The sequence below is a fragment of the Durio zibethinus genome, chromosome 7 (assembly GCF_047325235.1).
Source record: "Durio zibethinus cultivar Kanyao isolate XHJ-2024 chromosome 7, ASM4732523v1, whole genome shotgun sequence".
Classification (NCBI taxonomy): Eukaryota; Viridiplantae; Streptophyta; class Magnoliopsida; order Malvales; family Malvaceae; genus Durio; species Durio zibethinus.
In genome coordinates this window covers 25,126,263-25,149,416 of record NC_143168.1, presented here as the reverse complement: position 1 = coordinate 25,149,416, position 23,154 = coordinate 25,126,263, and the positions used below count along the sequence as shown (strand labels likewise).

Here is a 23,154-nt window from a genome sequence, read left to right as displayed (position 1 = left end):
CCAACCTAATTCTCAGTTTCTCTGAACATTTCTTCAATTTATTATTTTCCATGAATACTGTATCACTAGTAATTAATGCAGGAATTTGAATAAATGCCATATACCATTACAGTCCATCGAGAACTCATGGTATGATGCATAGTCATCTTCCAGGTATAAATCAAAGGTTAAACACTGGCACATTATTGATAAAAATAAATGACATGAACAGTAAAAACAAATAGCACTATACTGTTATAATCCAACTACACATCACATTTGAACCCATAGGTTAGCTAAAGAAAACACAGGTGCCTGCAAAGTAGTACCTAAAGAACAGTTACAAACTTCCACAGATATAGCAGACGGTACACATTCATGCTGCGCTGTTTCCACTGCCACACAAAGCAGAATGGGGCCAAGCTCGTTTATAGTAGGGCATCACTTTAGAAAAATCCCATAAGATGGTAGATCCACGACCTTGGTACTGAATCAGTTCCACCCTTTCACTCTCAAAGTGATAAAGAAATATGTTTGATCCAGATCTAATGAAGACTGATTCAGAATTTTGTGGAGCAAATGACAATATTTCAGTTTCTTTGGACCGTGTACTACATTTTGTTGCGACTGTTGGATTCTTCTTCCACATTATTTTGAAATTCAACTTATATCTCAAGCTCCAATTAACATTTGACTGTTTGTTACTTGAGAATAAGGATGTATAACCATCTAAATCTTTTTCAAGAACCCATATTTGCAGGCCTGATTTACAGCTCCAACCATACTGAAGACAGCCATCTGAAGACTCCCCAAGAACTTGCTCATCAAAATCAAATGTGCCTGGGAGTTTAACCAAAGCAATACGCTTTTCTAGATGATCAGGGTCATAAATAACTACATTACCCTGGGCTGCATACCAGTGGATGACACCTCCAATCACAGTACCTGAAGTCCAAGGTGATAGAGATACAGGTGAAGAACATGTAAGCTTGGAAAAACTCCATGTACTGGTCTTTGACGAGAAAGTTTCAATGGTAACAATGTTGATTTCATCAAATCTGCTTTCACATTTTGCACGAACAACCCTATAGCAAATATCATCATCAGGAGAGTCTTCAACAAGGAATGCCATGCACAATTCCTCAAAATAAACCCGCGGACGAGGTAGTTTATCTGGTTGTTTGGTGACAGGATCCCATACATAATAGGCCTTTGGGTGGCGACCACAAAGAAGAAGGCCACTGGAAGAGTCAATGAAGTAGCCAAGCTGTTTAAGGATCCCAGAAAACTTCATATCATCACCCTCTCTACTAGTAGACAGCAACGGAAGAGCAGGTTCTGAACGGGGGCGACGAGCACCGCCTTGAGGTCTTCCAAGGTACAAGGAATTGCACACAAAAAATCCTAATAGGTTAAAACCTACTCTCCATCGACTCAAATAACTGTGACGAAAAGAAGAGCTGCATATCAAGTGAAGCCACCTCTTTGATACAATAATAAGCTTGGAAATAGATTCAGGTGGTAATCGGAGAAGGATATTGCAGAGGATGTCATCACAACTCAATGCAGTATGAAGAACATTCTCATGTCTCATCCTTCTACTCTTCATGTAGATAAGCAAATCCTTCAAGATGTATGTAGAGTATCAAATCAATCGTCTGTTCAAGTTGCATCACTATGATTATTCAAAAAGACAGGCTACTAAATTGAAACTAACCTAACTACCCTGACAATAAACCCTGCAAACTTTTCACTTCCAATGAAAAGAAAGAGACACCAGCCTAAGAGCTACTCACGCCAAGAAGGTGGCAATGAATTTCCCAACCAAGAAGTCATAAAAAGGTTAGACATATCAATGAAGCATTTTCTTAAACGATCAATCTACAATAAGATTAAAATTTTCTTTCCATATTTGTAACTTCTATAGTTATAAGATTATTATCTGAAAAGGCAATGACTTATTCTTGTAAGGAGCTTTCGCATATTCCTTCATTGACACCGCGAAAACAAGAAATTAACTTAAAAACAGGTATCATCTCAGTCTAGAGTTATATAGACCTTGGCCATCCATGATCTAACTACTAGCATTCATCACATATTCATGAAACAACTATGGAAATATTCGAAAAGATCAACTCTTTTATCAGAATGAGATTAAAAAAGAAGGCAGTTTCAAGAGGCAACAAAATGGGGTTGTCTTAAAAACTCTAGACAGAACATCAAATGCTTAAACTAAAACTACCCAGACGTCCATATGAGATTAACAACCCAAAAAAGTGCATAATTTAACAAAAAAAAAGCAACAAAAATAATTTTTTTTTGTTTATTTTTTTGGTTTGAGAGAGAGTACCTGAAATGGCTTGATTAAGAAGAGGTTCCGAGAGAGAAACTGTGTGAGAGAGAGCTTCCTCAAGATAATAAGGAAAGAATTTGAGGAAGAATTTTCATTTTTGAGATAAAAAGGTTAAATTGGACGCCGAGAAAGGTTCATGGGATGTCAAAAACGACATGTCGTTTTGCGAGCAAAGAATATGCTGGATTTAATAAAAAAATAAAAAAATAAAATGACCCTAGACAAAACGGTGTCCAGAAAGCTTAAGTCTTACTCAAACTAGCAACGGCGTCGTTTGGGTTTTCTTCTCTACCGCTGCTGCTCCAAGCCTTGCTTCAGACTGGACTCGTGAAATTAGAGTTCTGATTTGTGTTTTTGATTAGTGAGTGAATTGGAAAAGAAAAACTTTGAGAGCAAATCGCCAGGAATTCAAGATGGCAATTTTCATCAATACCAGAGCTCTTTCCCAGTTATTGTCATTACCATTTTTGCTTCTCTACAGTTCGATAGCATACAATTCTTCTTCCGTCGAAGCCACTGTGCATGCTAACAACTAGGCTATCTTAGTTTGTACCTCTCGTTTCTGGTAATAAATGAGACAGAAATCTTATTTTTCCCACTTGTGTTTTTTTCTATATTTCCCTGATTTGTTTTCTTAATTGAGTTTTAGGATCAAATGATTCGTACCCATGTTGTTTTTCGAGATAGTTAAGATAACCCATCTTTTTTTTAATTAATTTTTCTTGGTTTGATTTTATTTCTAGCTACATTTGTTTCACATTATTCTGAATTTGAGAGAAAGACAGGAGTTTTTTCAGATGCTGATTTGATTTTTTTTTTTCATTTCATTATTTGAGCTAAGTGCTTTTAGTTCTATAATGTCATTGAGAAGTGTGATATTATGAGATTCTGCCTCTCTTTGACTCATAGAGAAACTGCTTTTTCTTTTGTATTAGCTTAGTTTGTCTGCTTAATTCTTTTGACGTCTCTCACAAGATGGTAATGATGAATCAACTGACCATCAGCTTTCCAATGTTCTTAATTAGAAGCTCGCAGGTATTAGCTTTATTCTTTTTGTTTGTCCTGGGGAGGTATTATCCTTTGATGATTTGAAACCTGTTCGAGGGATGATGAAGATTTCATCTAATGCATTCTTTTACTTTTGGTTCGTCAATATAATCGAAATGTTAAACTAATGCCTTAGAAATGCAAATGCAAGTTCCAAACGTGGTAATGCTGGTGCTTGGACGTAAATTTCTTTCTTTTTTGAGCTTTGGATGTTCTGCAGCAAAGCTTTGGATGTTCTGCAGCAAAAACCTTTGCAGATATTTATATGAGACATATGCTATCTCTTTAGTTACTGTGACTTACCATTCTTTAGTTATCTAACAGAGAGGCCTACTTGGATGAGGTCACACAATACTATTTTTAACTACCCCCTTTGTCATTGTATTTTGTCTGCCAAAATATAAAATGAGCTAATGTTGTTATTATTTGGTGCCCAACTCAAGTATGTCCGCTGCACAATGTAAAGTCTTGAAATTTTGTAACATTGCCAATTGATTGAATTTTGCAACTTTTCTCATGTAGGTTTAATTATCGACATATGACCAACACCTTATCATTGTATAGGTAACCAAGCAGCTGCCTTATTTTGGTTTTTCTTCTTCTATAATTTCAAAATTTCCAGTTATTGTTTCCTTAACCTGGATTTTCAGGACAGTTAAGTGGCTAGGAATACCTGATGAGAGGATAATGCTCATGCTTGCAGATGACATGGCTTGCAACACTAGAAACAAGTACCCTGCTCAAGTTTTCAACCATGAGAACCATAGACTTAACCTTTAGCCAATGTTGAGGTTAGGTTTCTGTGACCACCGACGTATTTGGCTCTCTTTTTTTGGGGGGAGGGTGAGGGTGGGTCGGTGGGGGCTAATGGTATGGTCTACCCTAATTGCAATATTTTATTAAGTGAAACATCTCATCTCAAATCTTTTTTTTTAATATTAATCTGAATGAGGAGATTGAGCTCCCTATTTTACATTTATTTACATAGCAATTATGGACCATGAACTATGGTACCCAAGTTTGATTATCTTCGGTGTTCCATTAGTTGCGTATTTTTGCTTGCAGTAAATTGTGTTTAAAGGGGTTTTTTGTTGGTGTGTTCATTTGACCAACCCTAATGTGCCCAAACTGCAATCACTCAGGTAGATTATCGAGGTTATGAGGTAACTGTGGAAAATTTTTTGCGTGTTTTAACTGGACGTCATGAGACTGCTGTTCCAAGATCAAAGCGTCTTTTGAGTGATGAGGGAAGCCACATTCTTCTATACATGACAGGGCATGGGGGAGATGAATTTTTAAAGTTTCAAGATTCAGAGGAACTACAGAGTCATGATTTAGCTGATGCTGTGAAACAGATGAAAGAAAAGCATCAGTGAGAATATTTTACTCTTATAACTCCAGCCTTTGACTTGTTTTGGAATGAAGCTATATGATTGGAAGTTGTATTACTTTTGGAGGTTGTGGGGAGATGTAATTCTCCCAAGTTTCCTTGGAACTCTGTAGCAGATTAACACTTAACTTGAATGTTTAAATGGAGGGTAGGTAAGTACTATAATTTGCCTTTTCCTGTGAGAACTATCTTTTTGTAGTTCTTGTAATTAGGAACCTTGTTTCATGTTTTTCCTACCTTGCCGATGTCTATAGTTATGATTGCTATGTAAAAATGGACTTGTCTGCTGTTGATAATGCTGCAAATTCAGATTTAAGGAATTGCTGCTAGTGGTGGACACTTGTCAAGCAGTCACTCTCTTCAATCAGGTTTTTATCTGCTTCAAATTTTTACCCTTAAATTTATGCATTTTTTTTTATAGGAGTATTACTCTTTAATCATTTATTTATGTGGAAAATGTGTATAATAGTCAAAAGATTCAATTTTCTGCTAAGGAACTTCAAATAGATTCATTGCACTATTGCTATGTTATTGGTGTGGATTCATTATTGTCATTTTACTCCATGGAATCACATTTAGCCCCCCTTCATGATCAATTTCTTCATGTACATTTACAATGCTAATACATCTTTTGAAACTTTTGTGGGCATTATGCCTAACCTATTAGAACTTTCGCCTTGTGGTCGTTTGCCTGTTTCATCTGGTCTCTGATGTTCTTGTTTTGGTGCAATTCTAGACTGTTTTTGTTCACTTACAGATGTGACATTCTGAAACTTCTAACTATGTTTTTAGGCATTCAAAATGTGATTTATCCTGATAACTGATCTGATACTGCATGGAAGATCTTTGCTCTCTATATTTGCAGCTTCAATCCCCTGGTGTTTTGGCTATTGGTAGTAGCATGAAAGGAGAGAACTCGTACTCACATCACTTGGATTCTGATGTAAGTGATGACAGGAAATTGTTTTTATCATTTTTTAGCAGTTTAGCACCCTTTAAATAGCATTGGCCAAGAAACCACTTGTGCCATGCATGTATGTATTTATTACCCAAGTGGTATCAGGATTTTGGTAGTATTATAGGTTAACTGTACCATGAAGACACTTGTTCTCATTCTTATTCAATTGTTCATTCATACAGGTTGGTGTATCAGTTGTTGATCGTTTCACCTATTATACCCTTGCGTTTTTCGAGAGGCTAAATATATATGACAATGCCTCATTGAGCAGTTACATTAGCATAGAATTTACGATAACAAGATGGCTATTTTTTTGTTTGCATAGAAATTTCTTTGAAGCCTCAATGAGCTTTCCTTGTCCATTATTTTTTATTTATTTGTTTAGCATACAAAACCCTCTCAGATTATAGTGTTCTTTTGTCAGTTAAAGTTTTTGCCCCGAATCCATTTAAATTGGCTTTTCTTTTTGACATTTATGCCACTTCCTTAAAGCATTTTATCTCTTAAAACTAAGCTCTGCTCCTTTGACTTTTGTGATTAATTTTGCAGTCTTTTTAGTTCTTACAATCCAAGTATGTTGATGTCAACTGCATATTACCGTGGAGATCTATATCAACGACATTTGTAGGAGGTATGAAGGTCCCAAATTTGATTTTAATGTTAATCTTCTTGCTCTATATGTTTTGAGGCTTTTAGTTTGTGCTTCTCTAATATTCTGGCGAGGAGGCTTTAGGGCTTAAAGTGCCTGTAGCTGGAAACTAGCTTCTCATTATCAGCTATATGCTCTTTTTGATGAATCAAGTGTTGCATTCTGAGAGCGGTGTGCAAAATAGTCAACTTCCCCTTTTCAAATCCACAGCTTTCACTGCCTGTATTATTGTTAGTACTGTTTAGAATAATTGAAATTTCTTAGTTCTCCTTATTATGATGAACTACTATTTGTTATATCTAACATTGATTGAAGCATCCTGTAACCAAGTTGCTTTCTCTCTCGATCTCTAGGTACCTGTTACAAACTTCTTCGGTTCAGTCATGGAAACAATACATATTGATGCAGCCTACAAAGCCCTTTCAAGGAAAAATTCTGACAGGTTTGAAGCCCAAAAGTCTTTGGATCAGTCAGTTCACCACGAGGAGAGAAGAAAGTTGATAAATATAATTGACCGGGATGAGATTCGCAACATAAACGCAGAGGTGATTTGTTTTTTATGTTTCCTTTTTGAGTTGTCTATTTGCTTTGATTTATGTCTAACTGTGGCTTACAATAGGAACACACACAACAGTTGCAGGGTCAACAGGGTTCTTCTAAATGTCCATGGAGTACTTTCTAAAACAAGTTGCAAAAGGCTAAAAATGTCGATTCTATAGTGAACTACGGCTTGGTAGCCATGCTTCCTTTCTTGGTGTTTTCAACGTGGTTGTTTCTGTGATCTCTCTCATTAGACTTACTAACACATGGATGTTTCTCTGAACTGTATTTGCTTACTTTTGTTCATATTATAAGATAAAATTAATTCGATTCCTTTTCTTCGACGTTTGATTCTAAAGTAAAATGGTCCAATATAAAAGCATCAGTGCATGAAGAACAATTAATCTGCACTTGTTTGAAAAAGCAAAAAAAGAAATTATAGTCTGTTACAAGCCAAGTAGGAGAAGGATAGTGGCAGCAATAATGGAAATAAGAACCCAATCCCAAGAGTTGTGGAAATATTTCTGCCTCAATTTCACCCTCCATTAGTTCCATTTTGGTAGCAATAAATCTACTAGACGCTTGATAGCTTGGACAGAATTGTATTTTCTACAAAGAATCTCTGGCCCCAGTCCCCAGAATTAGTCTAGAGAAGAAACGAAGAGCCATGTCGACGAAAGATTCTGCATTTGTGCCCTGCTCATGTTAAATAAGTTCTCAAAGTACGAAGAAAGGAAGTTGATTTTCGAGTAGTAAAAACTCATCGTATGCGAAACTTGGAACTATAACAATGCAACCATCAAGGACCAACATCTCCACGAATTCTTGTGGGCTAATATGAAAGCCAAAATGACAACTGGTTGGTCGGTGAACTTTGAAAGTTACACCTTGTTCATAATATGTTAAGCATTTAAAGCTCATCACTTCGTCTAAGCAAAACATATATATATTCTAAATTTGGTTACCAGCATCAGTCATTGGAACAAATGTAGAATGCAGATGGGCTGAGCCCAACAATCTTAATTGAAAAGCATTGGAATTTAGAAGTGTCCAAACTGTAGTGCACCCATGATTGATACATGTAGTTTCGAGTTTGGACTGAACTTGGAAACCTTAACCAACGCAACTGGCAACTGAACAAGACATGAAAGGCCCATCATGTCATGTCCTTAACATTTACTAAACTACATTTAAATGTTAGATGCTCTCGACAGACTACAGTCCATTGGAAGGAACACCCACCAAAACCAACAACCAGGGGCTCAAGGCAAAGAAGGAAAGGCAACTGCTGAAGATAATGATGAGATATAACGAGGTACTGCTTGTTATTTAAATGTCAGCAATAAAATACTTAGACTTTTTCTTACAAGTATTAACTACCCAGTTTTTGGATTTAGGAAAAGGAAGCTAAGAAAGAAGCATTTAGGAAGTATCTTGAGTCCAGTGGAGTTCTTGATGCTCTCACCAAAGGTTTTTCTCTTCTCTTGTTTTAACATGAATCTTCATTTCTTGATGTGGGTATCTTATTCTTTTTATTCCATTTCTTTATCTGTAGTTTTGGTTGCATTGTATGAACAGAATGAGAAGCCATCCTCTGCCCTTGAGTAAGTTTCAAAATTCAATCTTCCAATTGAATTTTGTCTCTTTGTTCAAGTTAAAATATTCAGATCTGTAGTCCAGAAATGGCAATTTTGTATTCTCTTAATTTCTAATCTCCTATTTCTGAGTTGTTAGTTTGAGGTTTTTAGCAGAAACAGTATCACCTAGTTGGACACTGGACTTTATTTGTGTGAATCAGATCTTACAATATTGCCATTTCTTCATCTGGGATTTCACAGTTTTATTTTCCTTGCAAGATCTTATTCTTATATCCAGTTTTTCTTATTGTTTAATGTTAGTCCCCAATTCAGGATAAGTTGAAATGAAATCTAAGCTTCTCTAACGTTATTTTATGCCAAATTGTATTATATTTGGGCCATTCCTGATAAATATCTAAAGGGGTTAGAGTGTGCCATTGCTTATTGATTTTTTTGCTAATACCTGACCTTGTCAAGACTCTAGCTGATGCCACAACAAAGTGTTGATCATCTCCACTGTTTTCTTTCTGTTGAGCAGCCTACAGTTCCCGTCCACTTATGTTGTTTTCAAGGAATGTTGAGATTTAATTCTTATTTTGCATGACAGGTTTGTCCATCAAAAATTAGGGGGTCCAACTGCATCTGAATATGAAAAGCTACAAGCTGAGATATCAGATTTGCAAACAAAGTATAATGAGCTCTTGGGCAAGCATGAGAATACCTGCAAAGAGGTATGGTTTGATTTATTTGGGTAAGGTAGCATTTTGCACTAAATATGTACAATGTTATTGCATTTCTTCTTTGGCAAAAAAAAAAAAAAGAATTTATGATTTTAATAGTTCCTATTATAAAACTAGAGTCCTTGACTGATATCCTTAGAAATAACTCAAGTTTGAAATCCTAGAAGTTAAAAGCTTCTTTATTATTATTATTATTATTATTATAACATACCTCCTTTTGGAAGAAGATTCCCACTTTGTCTTCACTATTGAGTCTTGGCACCATGAATTCCTTGTTTGTAGTGCCTGTACTTTGAATTTCACCGGAAGCTACTGTCATTCTATTCTGAATTTATGATGAACATGATCATACCAAACTTTTTCACCCTTTCATTTCTTCTCCTCTTGTGGGAGCAAGAGGGTAGTAGACATGTATACTTGGAAATTAGTATCTTGAAGCAATTTTGGCATTGATCTCACCCCACAAACATCCCCGCTGGTCGAGCAATTTTTACTAATTAAATTGATTGATAGGTTTAGCATTGCATTGTTACTCTTGAAGCTTATAGTTTAAACATTACAAGTTTGTCCTGATGATCAGGCTTTCTCACTGTTCTTTTATCAGTTTAAGCAATTCTTTATTGCAAGTTACCTGAGTTGTTTGTCCGTGTGCAGTTAGAGGAACTTAAGAATCTGCACTCTTTGCCATCTACGAAGGAGACTATTGATGGAGAGGCACCCAAGGATGAGGTCTAAGCATATTGAGAAGAATACATGTTCTGTTACAAGAATGTTGGCTGTTGTTGATATGAACCAGTTGTTCAAGGTATATTACACTTTATATGTTACTAATGTTCGAGGTCTATTGACTTATTGACTCTGTATCCATTAATTTTGTTAATGTCAGTGAAGTATTTGTTGATTCCAACTCTTCTGATATATTTTGGATGAGAGCTTGAGAAAGGGATGAGGACATTTATAGAAAGACCTACACGATGAACGGATCTGCCTCCGGCTGACTTCGGCACCAAACTGCCAAGTCCGGTGCCTACAGGCTACTGGCACTGATCAGTGACCAGTGTGAAGGAAGGAATGGCAAGGAGAAGAATCCATGCTGGCATCAAGTTAATAGGCATTTCAGTTACCAAACTATTTTCGTTAAAACAAGAATTCAATTTAGTCCAAATAATTGATTAGGTACTTAATTGAAGTCTATAAGAAAATAAGTGCTCGATTAGCATTTTTAGAATAGTACAAAGACTTTTCGGGGAATATACCATTTTCTTAACATTTTGAATAAAAAGTATATGATAATATTTTAATTTTGTTAGTAATCTCAAAATTTTAATAATAATGATGTATAAAATAATAATAATTTAATCAAATTTATATTTTATAATTTAAAATAAAATACAATAATATAATATGAATATTATAAAAATAAAATATAAAATGATACATTTTAAAATTTTAATACTACTTATATATAAATTTTATAAAATAAAAAATATATTTTATATATTTATATTAATATAAATTAAATATATAATTTCTATATAAATCACAATATAAATATACGAATAATAAATCTAATCAGACGGGAGGAATTTGGGTATTTAGGGTAAAGGGGTCAAATTGTCCAATTGAAGGAGAGAATCACGTTATCCCCACAAACAAACGGATTTCAGAATCTATCCATGGTCAGTCCGCAAATGCCCAAATAAAAAAAAATCTAAAACCCTAAAAATAAAATAGATTAATCGGTTTATTCAACAGTCAAACACAAAAGTCAACCATCTCAACTCCCAAGCCTTCATCGACGGCCCAAATTCCACCACCTCAAAATTTAAAAAATCTCAAAAAAGACCCAAAACCAAAAAACAAATTATAAACTAAAAAATTAAAAAATCGGCAAAAGTTTTTTTTTTTTGTTTTCTCTCTCTCTCTAAAGCCTAAAAAAACAGATGGAACCCAATGAAACCCAACGACACTACTTCACCACCAACACCTCCACCACTGTCACCACCACTCCTTCACCGACCAATGGGCTTCTGCCCCCTAATGAAATTGGAGGGTCCCACCACATGGTGTACCCTCACTCCGTGCCTTCGGCGGTGACGTCGCCCTTGGAGCCTGCTAGGAGGAAGAGAGGGAGGCCTAGGAAGTATGGCACCCCGGAACAGGCCATGGCCGCTAAGAAAACGGCGTCGTCGAGCTCCAAGGAACGGCGAGAACAGCAGTTGGCTCTTGGTGGCGGCGGTGGTTCGCTTTCTGGGTCCTCTAAGAAGTCTCAGTTGGTTGCTTTAGGTGGGTGTTTATCGACAAAAGTTGATTACTTTTGGGTACAATTTTTGTGAATTTGATGGTTTTGGGGGATTGTTGCAAATTTATTGAAAAGTGAGAGGGTTTTTGGTGTAAATTTGTTGGAATTTTGAGGGTTTGATGCATTGCATGTGAAACTATTGCCTTTTTTTGCTCTGGTTTGCTGATAAAAGATTCCTTCTTTTTGGTCCCTATTCGTGAATTTGATGGTTTTTGGGATCTTGTTGCAGATTTCTATTTGGGTGCATTGCGTATTGCCTTCGTTTGCTCCATGTGGGTGTTTTTAAGAATAGTTTCCTACTTTTTGGTATCCTTTTGTGAATTGATGATTTTTGGGGAGCTTGTTGCAAATTTTTTCAAATTGAGAAGGTTTTTGATGCTTCTGTGTCATGATCCATTGCCTTTGTTTGGTTGTTTTGAATGACGCCTTCCCTCATATGGTTTTGTTTTCTGTAGTTTATTCTAAATTTTATGGAACATTTAGTTTATGGTTTACCTTTAGGTCTTCAATGAATATGTGGTCTTGTGCATATATTTCATTTGGCCAATTTATTTATTCCTGCTTTTGTTGTCAAATTTTGGAATTTGTGAATTTTTTTTTTTAGCTTTTATATTCATGAACGTCTTTGATTTCAGAGGCTTAGGTTGTAAAATTGTTTAATTTAAGATGGTTTTGCTGCACTTCTTGTAAAACCTTTATTTGTATTATGTGCAAACATCTTAAATTTCTTTATTAATTTCTCTTAATTCATTCCTTAGTTTTCGTTTTTCTGTTCCTGTGCAAAGAGCTTTTGTGGTTTTAAGTGCAAATCCAACTTACGTGGTTGCATTGATTCATTTTCAAAGTTCAACTGGTTTGCTTTTAGCTGAAGATGGTATATTTACATGGTTCTGTGTAGCGTTGATGTCATAACTAAAATCCTAGCCAAACAATGTTGAGCTGTGTGTTGGACATGTATATGAATCGTCTATTTGTTTCATTTATAGCCAAACACAGTTAAGATAAGGATACGTGGATGCATATGTTTTAGTTCACCTTATTATTGGTTGATTCAGAATATCATATATATGAATCATCTATTTGTTTTATGTATGAATACCCTTTTTCTGCTGCTCATATGCATGTTTCATGTTGCGTGCAGCGTGCTGTCTGGTTTTCATGTAGGTGAAGTTATTGTTTGCTTCTATATCATTTGCTTTCTCAGTTAGATACTTAATTCTTGCTCTTACTTTCCTCTAATTGATACAGGCAATGCAGGTCAAGGTTTTACTCCACATGTTATCAATGTAGTTGCAGGAGAGGTATGGTGCTCATTACTGTTGGATGCTTTTGTTTATATTTCACATCAGTTATACATGTCCTTGGGAAACAAATATTCATGCATACCAATTTCCTTGTAGTTTCAAATGTGATTTTTGCATAGTCCAGCAGTTTCAAAAAGCTTCCGTTTTGTTAAAGAAAAATTGAAGAGTTTGACTTTTTGTCACTTCCAAAATGTAAGGTTTTTAGTTATGGTTCAGTTATATAGAATGTCCTATTGATTATGCCTTGTTTCTAGATAATAATATATTTTAAAATCAGAATAGCAGTACTGTATTAGAGGACAGAATTGTTAAAAGAAGAGAAGTTGGAAAATCATCAATGACAAAAAACTGTAAATGAGAGTTTTTTAGTTACTTTGTGTTTCTGATGTAAAATCCTTATATATATTTTTTCAAGGTTATGATGTTTCCGTTACAAACAATTTGAGGCCATGATAGCCATTGTGGAAAGTTTCATGAGAATATTTGTGATATTTCCAGTTGATTTTCTTTTTCTTTTTGATTTTCCTCTTTGGACTTGAGAGTGCTTATAAGGATGGGAGTTAAGGCATTTAGCATATGCAATAGATTGACACTGTTAGGTTTCCCCTATTTGTACTAATTTTCTGCTTATTTACCCTTTAGAAAAGGATGCATGTCCTTTTACATTTCTGTCTGGGGAAAATTCTCTACTTCTGAAAAGATGCTAACCTTTGATTTAGCTTGCCTTCATTAAACTGGATTTAATAATTGGTAATCTCAACAAGAGTGGAAAGAAGGGAAAGGAATTCAGTCCTTTCATCTCTCTCTCTCTCTCTGCGGAATTATTGGACATGAGGCATCTATAGGTGTCTTCGCTCATCTGATTCAATGGAGAAGAGACAATTATTGTGGTTTCATTCTGTTCTCAGCTGTTAGTTTTTGGCAAGTTAAATTATGCGATATTTGTTTTCTTTTCCTTGATCTTTTTGCAGATAGTAGAAGGTTGGTGTACATATCATCATCCACCTTTTGTCAAAGAATCCCTAATCAAATGTAGTGCTTTTATGCTTGATAAACAATGTCATGAGAATAGTTTTTTGTGTTAATAATTATGAATTTCTTTTAGAAAAGTCTTGAGTCTTATAGTGTTTGCTGAAGATGTTGTATTGTTTCTATATGAAAATCAAGTTATTTTCTTGCCCTTCTTGACGTGATACATTGATCAAAATAGGATGTTGGCCAAAAAATAATAATGTTCATGCAACAAAGCAAGCGTGAAATATGTATTTTGTCTGCATCTGGCACGATCTCTAATGCATCTCTCTGCCAGCCAGCAACATCAGGCGGTAACATTGCATATGAGGTAATCACTCCCCTTTTGTTATTATTATTTTATGTCAACAAGATAACTCATTGTTTATGTGTTCTGTGATGTTTAAATTGCAACTGCATTTTGTTAGGAATAAAAAATACATATAAAAATATGAATAAATTTTTGTTAGAAAAACTCATATTAGTTCTAAGAGCTGGGAGAGAATTTGGTAAATAAATAAAGTCTTCGAGGAAAACAAGGATGGCTGAGTTTGTTACTTGATACAAAGTAAATAAAGGGTTTAAGGAAAGGTATAAATATTCAAGAACAATCGGAAGCTTATTCCTGTGCTTGCTTAGGACACTAGTCTAGTATTGTTCGGTTGGTCATAACATAATAATTCTTCCAATTGGAGGAAAGATAAATTTGCCAAGTGCTTAGATTCTGTTGTTTACATCAGCTGATTCTAAGCATCTTTACCATTTCAATTGTGGGACATACCTTAGCTATGCCACGACCATTCAATTATGAAAAACAAAGAGACAGCTATCCGTATTATGTTACCTTTAGTATCAGGTAAATATTTCCAGGTATGAGATTTGAAAACAAGTTATTATGATGCCATTGCCATGCCCATATGCCTAAAAGGCTCATATCTTTGCCATTAGTTTCCTTTCCCACATTGCCAATGTTCTCGCCTATGAGAGTACTTGATGACACTTGCAACTTGTTTGCCTAGAATATACTTATTTTTGGTACTGTCAAAATATAATTTCTTGCCTGGCTGATATGATATTAGGGCCGGTTTGACATCATTTCACTCTCTGGATCTTATGTTCGGACTGAAATTGGAGGGAGGACTGGTGGGCTCAGTGTATGTCTATCAAGTGCAGATGGCCAGATTATTGGAGGAGGAGTTGGTGGACCTCTAAAGGCTGCTGGCCCGGTTCAGGTATTAGTACTATTATTGTTATTTGATTTGGGGAAGGGGGAATTGGAACCCAGTTCTTTGAGCGGGGAATACTTGTATCTACCATTGAGCCAAATGCTTTGGTGCATTATTATTTAAAATATACAAATGCTGTAAAGAAAACTTTGGTTAATGAAACCGTATATGCTATATGACTTGGGATTTTATCATTTATGTTTGCATGAGAGCAAACAAGAAAGAGAGTTAGGAGATTTTTTTTCTTTAAGAAGGTTTATTTGTCAGTTACTTTATGTTGAAGTCACAACAGTTTATGCCATCCACAGGTTATTGTTGGTACATTTATGATTGACAACAAGAAGGACGTTAGTGCTGGTGCAAAAGCTGATGCCTCTGGCAGCAAGTTGCCATCTCCGGCTGGTGGGACTTCAGTATCTAATGTTGGCTTTAGCTCAGGTTTTGAAACTTCAGGAAGAAATCCAATTGGGGGAAATGATGATCATCAAAGTTTTGGAGGAAGTCATTTCATGATGCAACCGCGTGGCATGCATATGGCACCTCGGACCACAGATTGGAGGACTGGTCTAGATGATAGAACTGGTTTTGATTTGACAGGTTAGAGCCTTGCACATGCTATATGCATGCATGCTCACACAGCAAGAAATATTGGAACTAAATGTCTATTGCTGGAAAAACAGGTCATGGAGCTCATCAATCTCCAGAAAACGGGGACTATGACCAGATTGCAGATTAGATATTTGTTTTGTCATAGATATTTAAATCACAACTTTCTTACAAGGAACGAATAGATGTACAACTTCTTGGCCCTTGCACCTTGCACCTTTCCAGGAGTGTAATATGACATACCTGTACAGGTCGGCCCATTACTCTTTTGTTAGTTGACACCGATTACTGATTAGATTATGCACCATAAAGTAAGGAGATAACCTTTGAAAATGCTAGTCCTTTGCTTAATTGTTGAAATGCTTTCTAACTATTATTGCTGAAAATTTTCTTACTTTGAGTTACATAAATCCTGACTGGTAGTGGCTGGGTGGGGGAGGCTAATCATACACAACTTGAGTGATAACACTTGATAGTTGTGCATTTAGTCTTGAAATTACTGATTATGCAAGGTGTTTTAATTGTGGTTCCCAGGTCTGGGAGACAAAGATAATTTAGGTTTGAAAAATAACTTGGAAGTGTGGTATATTTGGCATCTTCATGCACAAATCAATTGATGTTGAAGGAATAATTATATTTCCATCTGTTTCTCCTTTCATACTCATTGAAGGTTAGATAATGGGCTCTTGTCTGATTTACTAATTTTGGTTTTTCCCTTGGAGTGAGCATTTGGTGCATGTGAATAGAATAATTGTGCTTTGACAGGTTCTTGTTTCCTAGTAAACAAACAAATCTTAGAAGTTGACTTAATTATTTACTTTTTTTTTGGTTTTACAAAGAAAGCCCTGAGAGCACAAAAAATGTCTAAAGGATTGAAATTTGAATTTTAGATATATATTTTTTAAGATTGATTGTACGAATCAATTGAGTTAAATTTTGGATTCAAAATTTTAGATTCAATAAGTTATTCTTTTGAAAGGTAAAACAGTGCTGATACAATAGAACATAGGACTGAACTCTGCCTTTCATCGCTTGGGTCTGTACGTATTTATATGCAAATCTTGGTGATTAGAAAAGCCCTCTTTTCTTGGTTTGCTTAGCCATTGTTAACTGCATATTACTGCAAGCCTATCCAGGAAGACCAGGAGGATTACTCCTCGACTTAGAATACACAATAAAAAAACACCGAGCATATTGATTATTGATGCATGTCGCTTATCACCCAAAATAAATCAGACGTTCAGAATGATGAGCGTAACTTTTTCTTGTAACTATAAAATATATGAGAAAATTCTCACTGTTCTTGTTTCGTGAGAATGGTTATTAAAAAATTATCTTCAATTCTCCATTAAGAATCAGTGTGTAAGCTAATTTGTCGATTGAAAATCCTTTTTTGGATATAAATTTTTTATTTTTTTATATTGTAAAATTATAATCATGATTTTTTTCACTGTTTAGTATTAAAAATTATAAAACATCAAATTTATAAAAAATAAAAAATTTAATTTTATACACTTTAAAATCAATTTTTTTTCTTGAAAGTTATAAAAACTAACAATTTGAGGCAAACAAATTGCTAATTATTTTAATAAAATATATACAAAAAATAAATAATTAGTACATAATTTTTTAAAATTAATAGTTTAATACTTAATACTATACAAAAGTAATGAAAAAACAAAAAATAAAGGTGTTACTTTTACGTGCGATGTGGGAAAGAATGGGAGAGTGATGTTTACTGTTGGAAAACATTTAATTGAATTTGTTTCGATGAAATTTGTGAAATATAAATATAATTAAATAAAAATTAAAATTAATAAATTTAAAGATATGATCATATTAATTATGTATGTAAAAATTTTTAAAATTTTTTATAAATTTTAGTGTATTTTAAATAAATATTTTTAATAAAAAGTATTGATAAAATTTTTATAATTAAATAATTATTCATCGAATTTAAATTATAAATAATATTTTAAATAATTTTTTATATCATTGATATTAACATTAAATTTATTAATTTATAAATTTTAAATTTTTTATTAAGTCATTTTTAAAACACACTAAACAATCTATTCTACAGCGTCCGCCTACAGTGTAGGTTCTCTTCATATAGAACTTTGGGTCCCACACTTTTTGGGTTGTGTTTACAAATCAGTTTTTGTCAAGCGTTTGTTTCATTCTGAAGAGGCAGAGCGAGATGTTTCAATCTCAAACAATCTTCAATCTCTCTTCTGCTCTTTTGCTATAAATCTTGTGAACTGTTTTTCTAAAGAAGACCTTTTTTTTTTTTTTTTTTTTTTCTTTTTTGTGTTATCTTTTTTATTTAGCTTTTTAGTTGATCTTGTTGAAAAAGAAGTGGCGTGTTTGTTGATTGTTTTAGAAAAAGGTCAACATTTGTAAAAATGGGTAGTGGTTACTCACACTTGGAAAGTTGAAAAAAGATATTATTATTTCTTTTGTTTATTGAGATTGGTGGTGCTTTTTCTGCCAAAGGTTTGTTCTTTTTAGCTTTGCTCTTTGATTTCTTTTTTCTCTCGAGTGTTAGATAGGTAAAGAAAGGATGACCTTTTATTCTTGATACTGGTTTCCGTGAAGTTCTTAATATTCAGTCGAGGAAAGTTCCAAGTTTTATTAAAAGTCATCTCTTTTTCAGAATTTCTTTGTTCTTTTCATCCGTTAGTATATAATAAAGTCTTGGAGGGGTGTGAAAAACCAATATTTGATTGCAGGGAATGAATAGAAAGATTGATTTTTTTTTGAGTTTAGAGGTGTTTTAGATCTTTAAATCTAGGAAAAGGATGTTACTTGCTTAAATAGAAGAAGTTGGATACTTTTGTAGATCTTGAATTGTTGCTGATGAGATTTTATTCTCTCTGCAAAGGAAGTGGCTTGAGGAAATGAATACTGAAGCTTTTAGCTATAGGAGTATAGTTAGTTGAATACAAAATTTTGTGTTAGGGGTTTGTAAGTTTGACTTTTTATATGTATGGATTGACCCAGAACTTACCTGAGTAGCAATGTTAAGAGCATTAGCTCTTGGTTTGTTGATTTCTTTTTTCTTGATCTTGGTTAATGCCATTGATAATGAGTTTGCAAGTTGTAATTGTGATGATGAGGGTTTATGGAGTATACATAGCATTTTAGAGTGCCAGAAGGTGAGTGATTTCTTGATTGCTGTGGCATATTTTTCCATACCTATTGAACTGCTTTACTTCATTAGTTTCTCAAATGTCCCCTTCAAATGGGTCCTCCTTCAGTTTATACCCTTTATAGTACTTTGTGGATTGACTCATCTTCTCAACGGATGGACTTATTATGGTCCCCATTCATTCCAGTTGATACTGTCCCTCACCATTGCCAAATTCCTTACAGCCCTTGTCTCATGTGCCACTGCAATAACACTTTTACCTCTGATACCTCTCTTACTCAAAGTGAAAGTGAGGGAGCTTTTCTTGAGGCAAAATGTATTGGAATTAGATCAAGAGGTTGGGATGATGAAGAAGGAGGAAGCCAGTTCTAATGTTCAAATGTTAACACAGGAAATCAGGAAATCCCTAGATAAACATACCATATTGTACAACACTTTGGTTGAACTTTCTAAGACTTTGGATTTAAACAACTATGCAGTGTGGATGCCAAATGAGAATGGAACACAGATGAATTTGACACGTGAGTTGAAAGCAAGTTCTTCAAGGAGCTTTGACCAATCTATCCCAACGAATGATCCTGATGTGAAGGAGATAAAGGAGAGTGAAGGAGTGAAAATCCTGAGACCAGACTCAGCACTTGGGCTTGCAAGTGGTGGCAGATTAGATGAGGCTGGTTCTGTTGCAGCAATCAGGATGCCAATGCTTCAAGGTTATAATTTTAAAGGAGGAACGCCAGAATCAGTGGAGACTTGCTATGCCATTCTGGTATTGGATCTTCCAAATTCGAACTCAAGGAATTGGAGCTATCCAGAATTGGAGATTGTTGAAGTGGTTGCTGATGAGGTGGCTGTAGCTCTGTCCCATGCTGCAGTTCTTGAAGAATCTCAGCGAATGAGAGAAAAACTGGGTCAGCAAAATCATGTGTTGCTGCAGGCAAGAATGAATGCAATGATGGCCAGCCAAGCAAGGAACTCTCTTCAGACAGTGATGAGTCATGGTATGAGGAGACCAATGCACTCAATTTTGGGCTTACTTTCAGTGTTTCAAGATGAAAATACGAACTTGAACCAGAAGACTGTTGTTGACACATTGGTCAAAACAAGCAGTGTTCTTTCGAGTTTGATAAATAATGTGATGGAGATTTCAGCAAAAGATAATGTAAGATTCCTGCTAGATATGAGACCTTTTAGCTTACATTCCATGATCAAAGAAGCTTCTTGCCTTGCCAAGTGTTTATCTGTCTACAAAGGCTTTGGTTTGAAGTTGGTGTTCGGAGTTCTTTGCCTGATCAAGTGATTGGTGATGAGAAAAGGGCTTTTCAAGTGATTTTGCATAGGGTTGGCTATCTACTGGACATCAATAACGGAGGAGGAATTGTTTTATTGCGGGTTTTATCAGATGTTGGTAGCCAGGATAAGAATGAGAAAATAAATGCATGGAGATCAAGCGCACAAGATAATTACCTGTACTTAAAGATTGAAATTGATATTCGTGGGGGGAGATGCATCAGTCTCAACCAAACATTCTTCTGGTAGGAGGCATAATAATGATGAAATTAAGGAGAGCTTGAATTTCAGTATGTGTAAAAAGCTTGTGCAGGTGAAATCCCAGTTCTATTTCTATTTTCTATTGTCAATTCTATAACTTGTTTTGATCACTATGTTCAAATGATAGAGTTTACAGTAACTATACATCCAATGGAAATGAAATACTGTTGTTATTTATAAATTATAGTGTTGCCTATGGATGATCGCTGCTGAAACTTTCAAGGCATGTGAAATAATTTCCAGCTATTTTACTCAAATTTTATTAACCTCCAACTTTTAGTGTTGATTTCTGGACATGACTTTTTTCTGTCAAAACCTGTTTCAGCTTTTTCTGGCTGTGGAGAAAAAAGTACCATTTCTGTATGAAATATGGTAAGACGCTGCTTTTAGCCTTTTATTGCTCAAAACTAATGGCATTTGTGCAATTGATTTGTAAATTGTATACTGTAAGTGCCTGGAGTTGTTTACCCCGAGCATTTGCAGTAAGTAGCTGGTTTCATTGGGCTTCCTTCATATGGTTTAGGTAATTATAGATATTCCGGATTGCATACAGAAAATCAAGTAAAAACAGTTGCTTAAGCCTTTAAGCTTTCTCTAAGATCAGCTAGAAGAAAATGTTTATATAATGGAGTCTGAATGATTGTGGATATCTTTCGCATTCAAGCATTTTTGGAAGGCAAAACTGAGACTCTTATTGTGAATAAAAGATAAAGCATACATTCCTTGGACTGAAGCTATTTCACAAAATTGACACCATATAGAGAGAAGAGAAAAGGATGCATGTAACAATTGTGCTTTGAAAATAATTCAATGTTTCAATTTTAGATTTGATAGAAATTTTGAAAGGGATCTTGCTTTGAGCCCTGCTGGTGCACTTGAAGCTGTGTTCTGACTTTGTTTTCTCTTCAATCAAAATAAAATGTTTTTCTGTCTCTACCTATTGTCCTTTAACCATTCTTCCCTTCTATAGAAGTATGATGCATTACCATTGCATTTCATGTATTAATGGTATACATGTATCTGGTATTTTTAGATGATGCAAGGTAACATCTGGATATCCACAAACTCTCTGGGCATTGCACAGAGTATGACAGTTCTTCTCAGGTTTCAAATCCAATCTTATATGCAAAGAACCATATTTGCATCTGGAAACTCCCCTGCGCAACCAAATTCCAACTCCAGGTTCAGAGGTCTTTGAGTTTTACTAGCTGATGATGATGATATAAACAGGACTGTGACCAAGAAGCTGCTAGAGAAGATGGGTTGTGAAGTGATGGGTTTTTCTTCTGGATTTGAATGCCTTATTGCAGTCAGCCATGCTGAAAATTCTTTCAGAATCGTTGTTTTGGATCTTCACATGCCAGAAATGGATGGATTTGAAGTGGCAATGAGAATCCGTAAGTTTCGCAGCTGTAATTGGCCATTGATTGTAGCCTTGACTGCGAATGCAGAGGATCAAGTGCAGGATAGATGCCTACAAATCGGATTGAATGCAGTTATTCAGAAACCTGTTTTATTGCAACGAATGGCAGATGAGCTTCAAAGAGTTCTACAGCGGGCAGGGGAAGGGATTTGAGGAGATGCTCATACTTAGGCTAATGGGTGGTGTATAATATACCCTTTGGTAGGCAGGACCTCTGATTTGATTCTTAGCCTGCAGGTATGAGGAGGTTGTCAGCAAGGTTTTCTGGCATTGATTACTTATTTCATTCCCTTAGTTGTTTCCAATTAGCTTACTTTCAAAATCAGTCACAGCATAGAGGTTTTTTTAACAAAGCATTTGCATTCTGTCATTCCATGGTATACCATTTTACTCATTGAACTTTATGGAATGACTTGAAGTAAAATTTCTTGTACACTTATTTAATACCAAAATTAAATTTAGTGTGATATTTATGATATTGAAAATGTAAGGAATAATTTATAGCATCAATTTCCTTTTCTATCTGATACAGTATGTCAGAAGAATAAAATGCTATGATGATAAATCAATTGTTTCTTGAAAACTTAACTGCATTAAGTGGAATTTTAGAGTCAGGAACATCTTTAAAGGTTTCTCAAGCTGTTATAATTCATTTTCGATTTCTGCCTTTCTTTTCCCTTTGCTGCAAGTTAATGTGATTTAAGCTACTGTGATGGCATCTAGGGCTTAATATAGTCAAGAAATGGTTGAATCTCATTCATGAAACAGAAGCGGATATTTGAAGCGAGAATTCTCGAAGTAGTTACTTTTGTTTCCTGCTGCTACTGTGCCATTTATGCTGTCCTCAAGCCCTGAGTTCATATGTCGACACTGTAGCATACTGGATAAACAGCTAAAAAATGGCATTTATGGCTGTCCTCAATATGTACAAGGTAGATGCTTCAGTTTTAGTATACCTTTGCACTTTACCAGCTGAGCTGTCAAGCTGAAGCATCAATTTTGGAGCACGAAGTCTTGGGATGGGATGCTGAAAACCACCATTCATTGAACCCATCAACCATAGATGCACAAATTCTTTCCCTATTGCTACATATTCTCTAGTCTCCACAAATTTGTTCACACAAGTACTATCAATCCATCAGCCAATTATCTCGAAGGAGCTTCACATTTATTTAAAGACTTATGGGATGAGAATATCCAGTAAGAATACTTGTAACATTTTTCCAAAGAACAGTACCTTTAAACTACAAAAATCTACAAAAATCTGCCTAAGGTTGGAAAAAAAGGGTTTTCATATACTATATATATATATATATTTACATATTTAAGAACACTTCGTGTATGTATGCA

General features: G+C 35.0%; 3 protein-coding genes and 3 pseudogenes across 7 annotated transcripts; 5 read left to right on the top strand and 1 right to left on the bottom strand.

Moving 5' to 3' along the window:
• Positions 1-154: 154 nt before the first annotated feature.
• LOC111277158 (F-box protein At5g03970-like) lies at positions 155-2,442 on the bottom strand. Of its 2 annotated transcripts, none has more exons than XM_022863391.2 (2): positions 2,330-2,442; positions 155-1,637 (listed from the first exon to the last, which is right to left on the bottom strand). In XM_022863391.2, exon 2 carries the CDS (start codon positions 1,586-1,588, stop codon positions 356-358), a length of 1,233 nt encoding a protein of 410 aa, XP_022719126.2. In that variant the 5' UTR covers positions 1,589-1,637; positions 2,330-2,442; the 3' UTR covers positions 155-355. The 2 variants fall into 2 exon arrangements, with proteins under 2 accessions (XP_022719126.2, XP_022719125.2); XM_022863390.2 differs by having other exon boundaries at positions 155-1,603; positions 2,330-2,441.
• A 154-nt stretch (positions 2,443-2,596) lies between these two features.
• LOC111277560 (uncharacterized) lies at positions 2,597-7,249 on the top strand (annotated as a pseudogene). Its single transcript, XR_016343441.1, has 13 exons — positions 2,597-2,897; positions 3,902-3,943; positions 4,030-4,158; positions 4,425-4,428; positions 4,522-4,751; positions 4,837-4,849; positions 4,969-4,973; positions 5,068-5,137; positions 5,635-5,712; positions 5,910-5,994; positions 6,273-6,358; positions 6,730-6,921; positions 6,996-7,249. The product of XR_016343441.1 is annotated as an uncharacterized LOC111277560 (transcript).
• An 839-nt stretch (positions 7,250-8,088) lies between these two features.
• LOC111277868 (uncharacterized) lies at positions 8,089-10,537 on the top strand. 2 transcript variants are annotated; one of them, XR_002688729.2, is made up of 6 exons: positions 8,089-8,231; positions 8,314-8,386; positions 8,472-8,520; positions 9,101-9,224; positions 9,888-10,038; positions 10,120-10,537. XR_002688729.2 is itself a non-coding variant. In XM_022864296.2 (5 exons), the coding sequence occupies exons 1-5, from the start codon at positions 8,118-8,120 to the stop codon at positions 9,966-9,968; spliced, it is 441 nt and encodes a 146-aa protein (XP_022720031.2). In that variant the 5' UTR covers positions 8,089-8,117; the 3' UTR covers positions 9,969-10,134. The 2 variants fall into 2 exon arrangements, 1 of the variants encoding a protein (XP_022720031.2); XM_022864296.2 differs by having other exon boundaries at positions 9,888-10,134.
• Positions 10,538-11,117: 580 nt separating this feature from the next.
• LOC111277156 (AT-hook motif nuclear-localized protein 14-like) lies at positions 11,118-16,068 on the top strand. Its single transcript, XM_022863388.2, has 6 exons — positions 11,118-11,519; positions 12,784-12,836; positions 14,050-14,181; positions 14,930-15,082; positions 15,385-15,673; positions 15,757-16,068. Exons 1-6 carry the CDS (start codon positions 11,177-11,179, stop codon positions 15,810-15,812), a joined length of 1,026 nt encoding a protein of 341 aa, XP_022719123.2. The 5' UTR covers positions 11,118-11,176; the 3' UTR covers positions 15,813-16,068.
• Positions 16,069-17,830: 1,762 nt separating this feature from the next.
• LOC111277155 (protein EIN4-like) lies at positions 17,831-21,549 on the top strand (annotated as a pseudogene). The gene is made up of 3 exons (XR_016343695.1): positions 17,831-20,433; positions 20,707-20,753; positions 21,415-21,549. The product of XR_016343695.1 is annotated as a protein EIN4-like (transcript).
• On the top strand, positions 21,415-22,280 carry LOC149518234 (protein EIN4 pseudogene; annotated as a pseudogene).
• Positions 22,281-23,154: the final 874 nt, after the last annotated feature.

What these genes read in the sequence shown, in the direction of transcription:
- LOC111277158 (XM_022863391.2), bottom strand. Translation starts at nt 1,588, where the DNA reads ATGAAGAGTAGAAGGATGAGACATGAGAATGTTCTTCATACTGCATTG.
- LOC111277156 (XM_022863388.2), top strand. Translation starts at nt 11,177, where the DNA reads ATGGAACCCAATGAAACCCAACGACACTACTTCACCACCAACACCTCC. An exon ending in TCAATGTAGTTGCAGGAGAG is followed by an intron (nt 12,837 to 14,049) that starts GTATGGTGCTCA and finishes TGATCAAAATAG; the next exon opens with GATGTTGGCCAAAAAATAAT. An exon ending in AGGCTGCTGGCCCGGTTCAG is followed by an intron (nt 15,083 to 15,384) that starts GTATTAGTACTA and finishes TGCCATCCACAG; the next exon opens with GTTATTGTTGGTACATTTAT.
- LOC111277868 (XM_022864296.2), top strand. Translation starts at nt 8,118, where the DNA reads ATGCTCTCGACAGACTACAGTCCATTGGAAGGAACACCCACCAAAACC. An exon ending in TCTTGATGCTCTCACCAAAG is followed by an intron (nt 8,387 to 8,471) that starts GTTTTTCTCTTC and finishes CTTTATCTGTAG; the next exon opens with TTTTGGTTGCATTGTATGAA. An exon ending in AAGCCATCCTCTGCCCTTGA is followed by an intron (nt 8,521 to 9,100) that starts GTAAGTTTCAAA and finishes TTTGCATGACAG; the next exon opens with GTTTGTCCATCAAAAATTAG.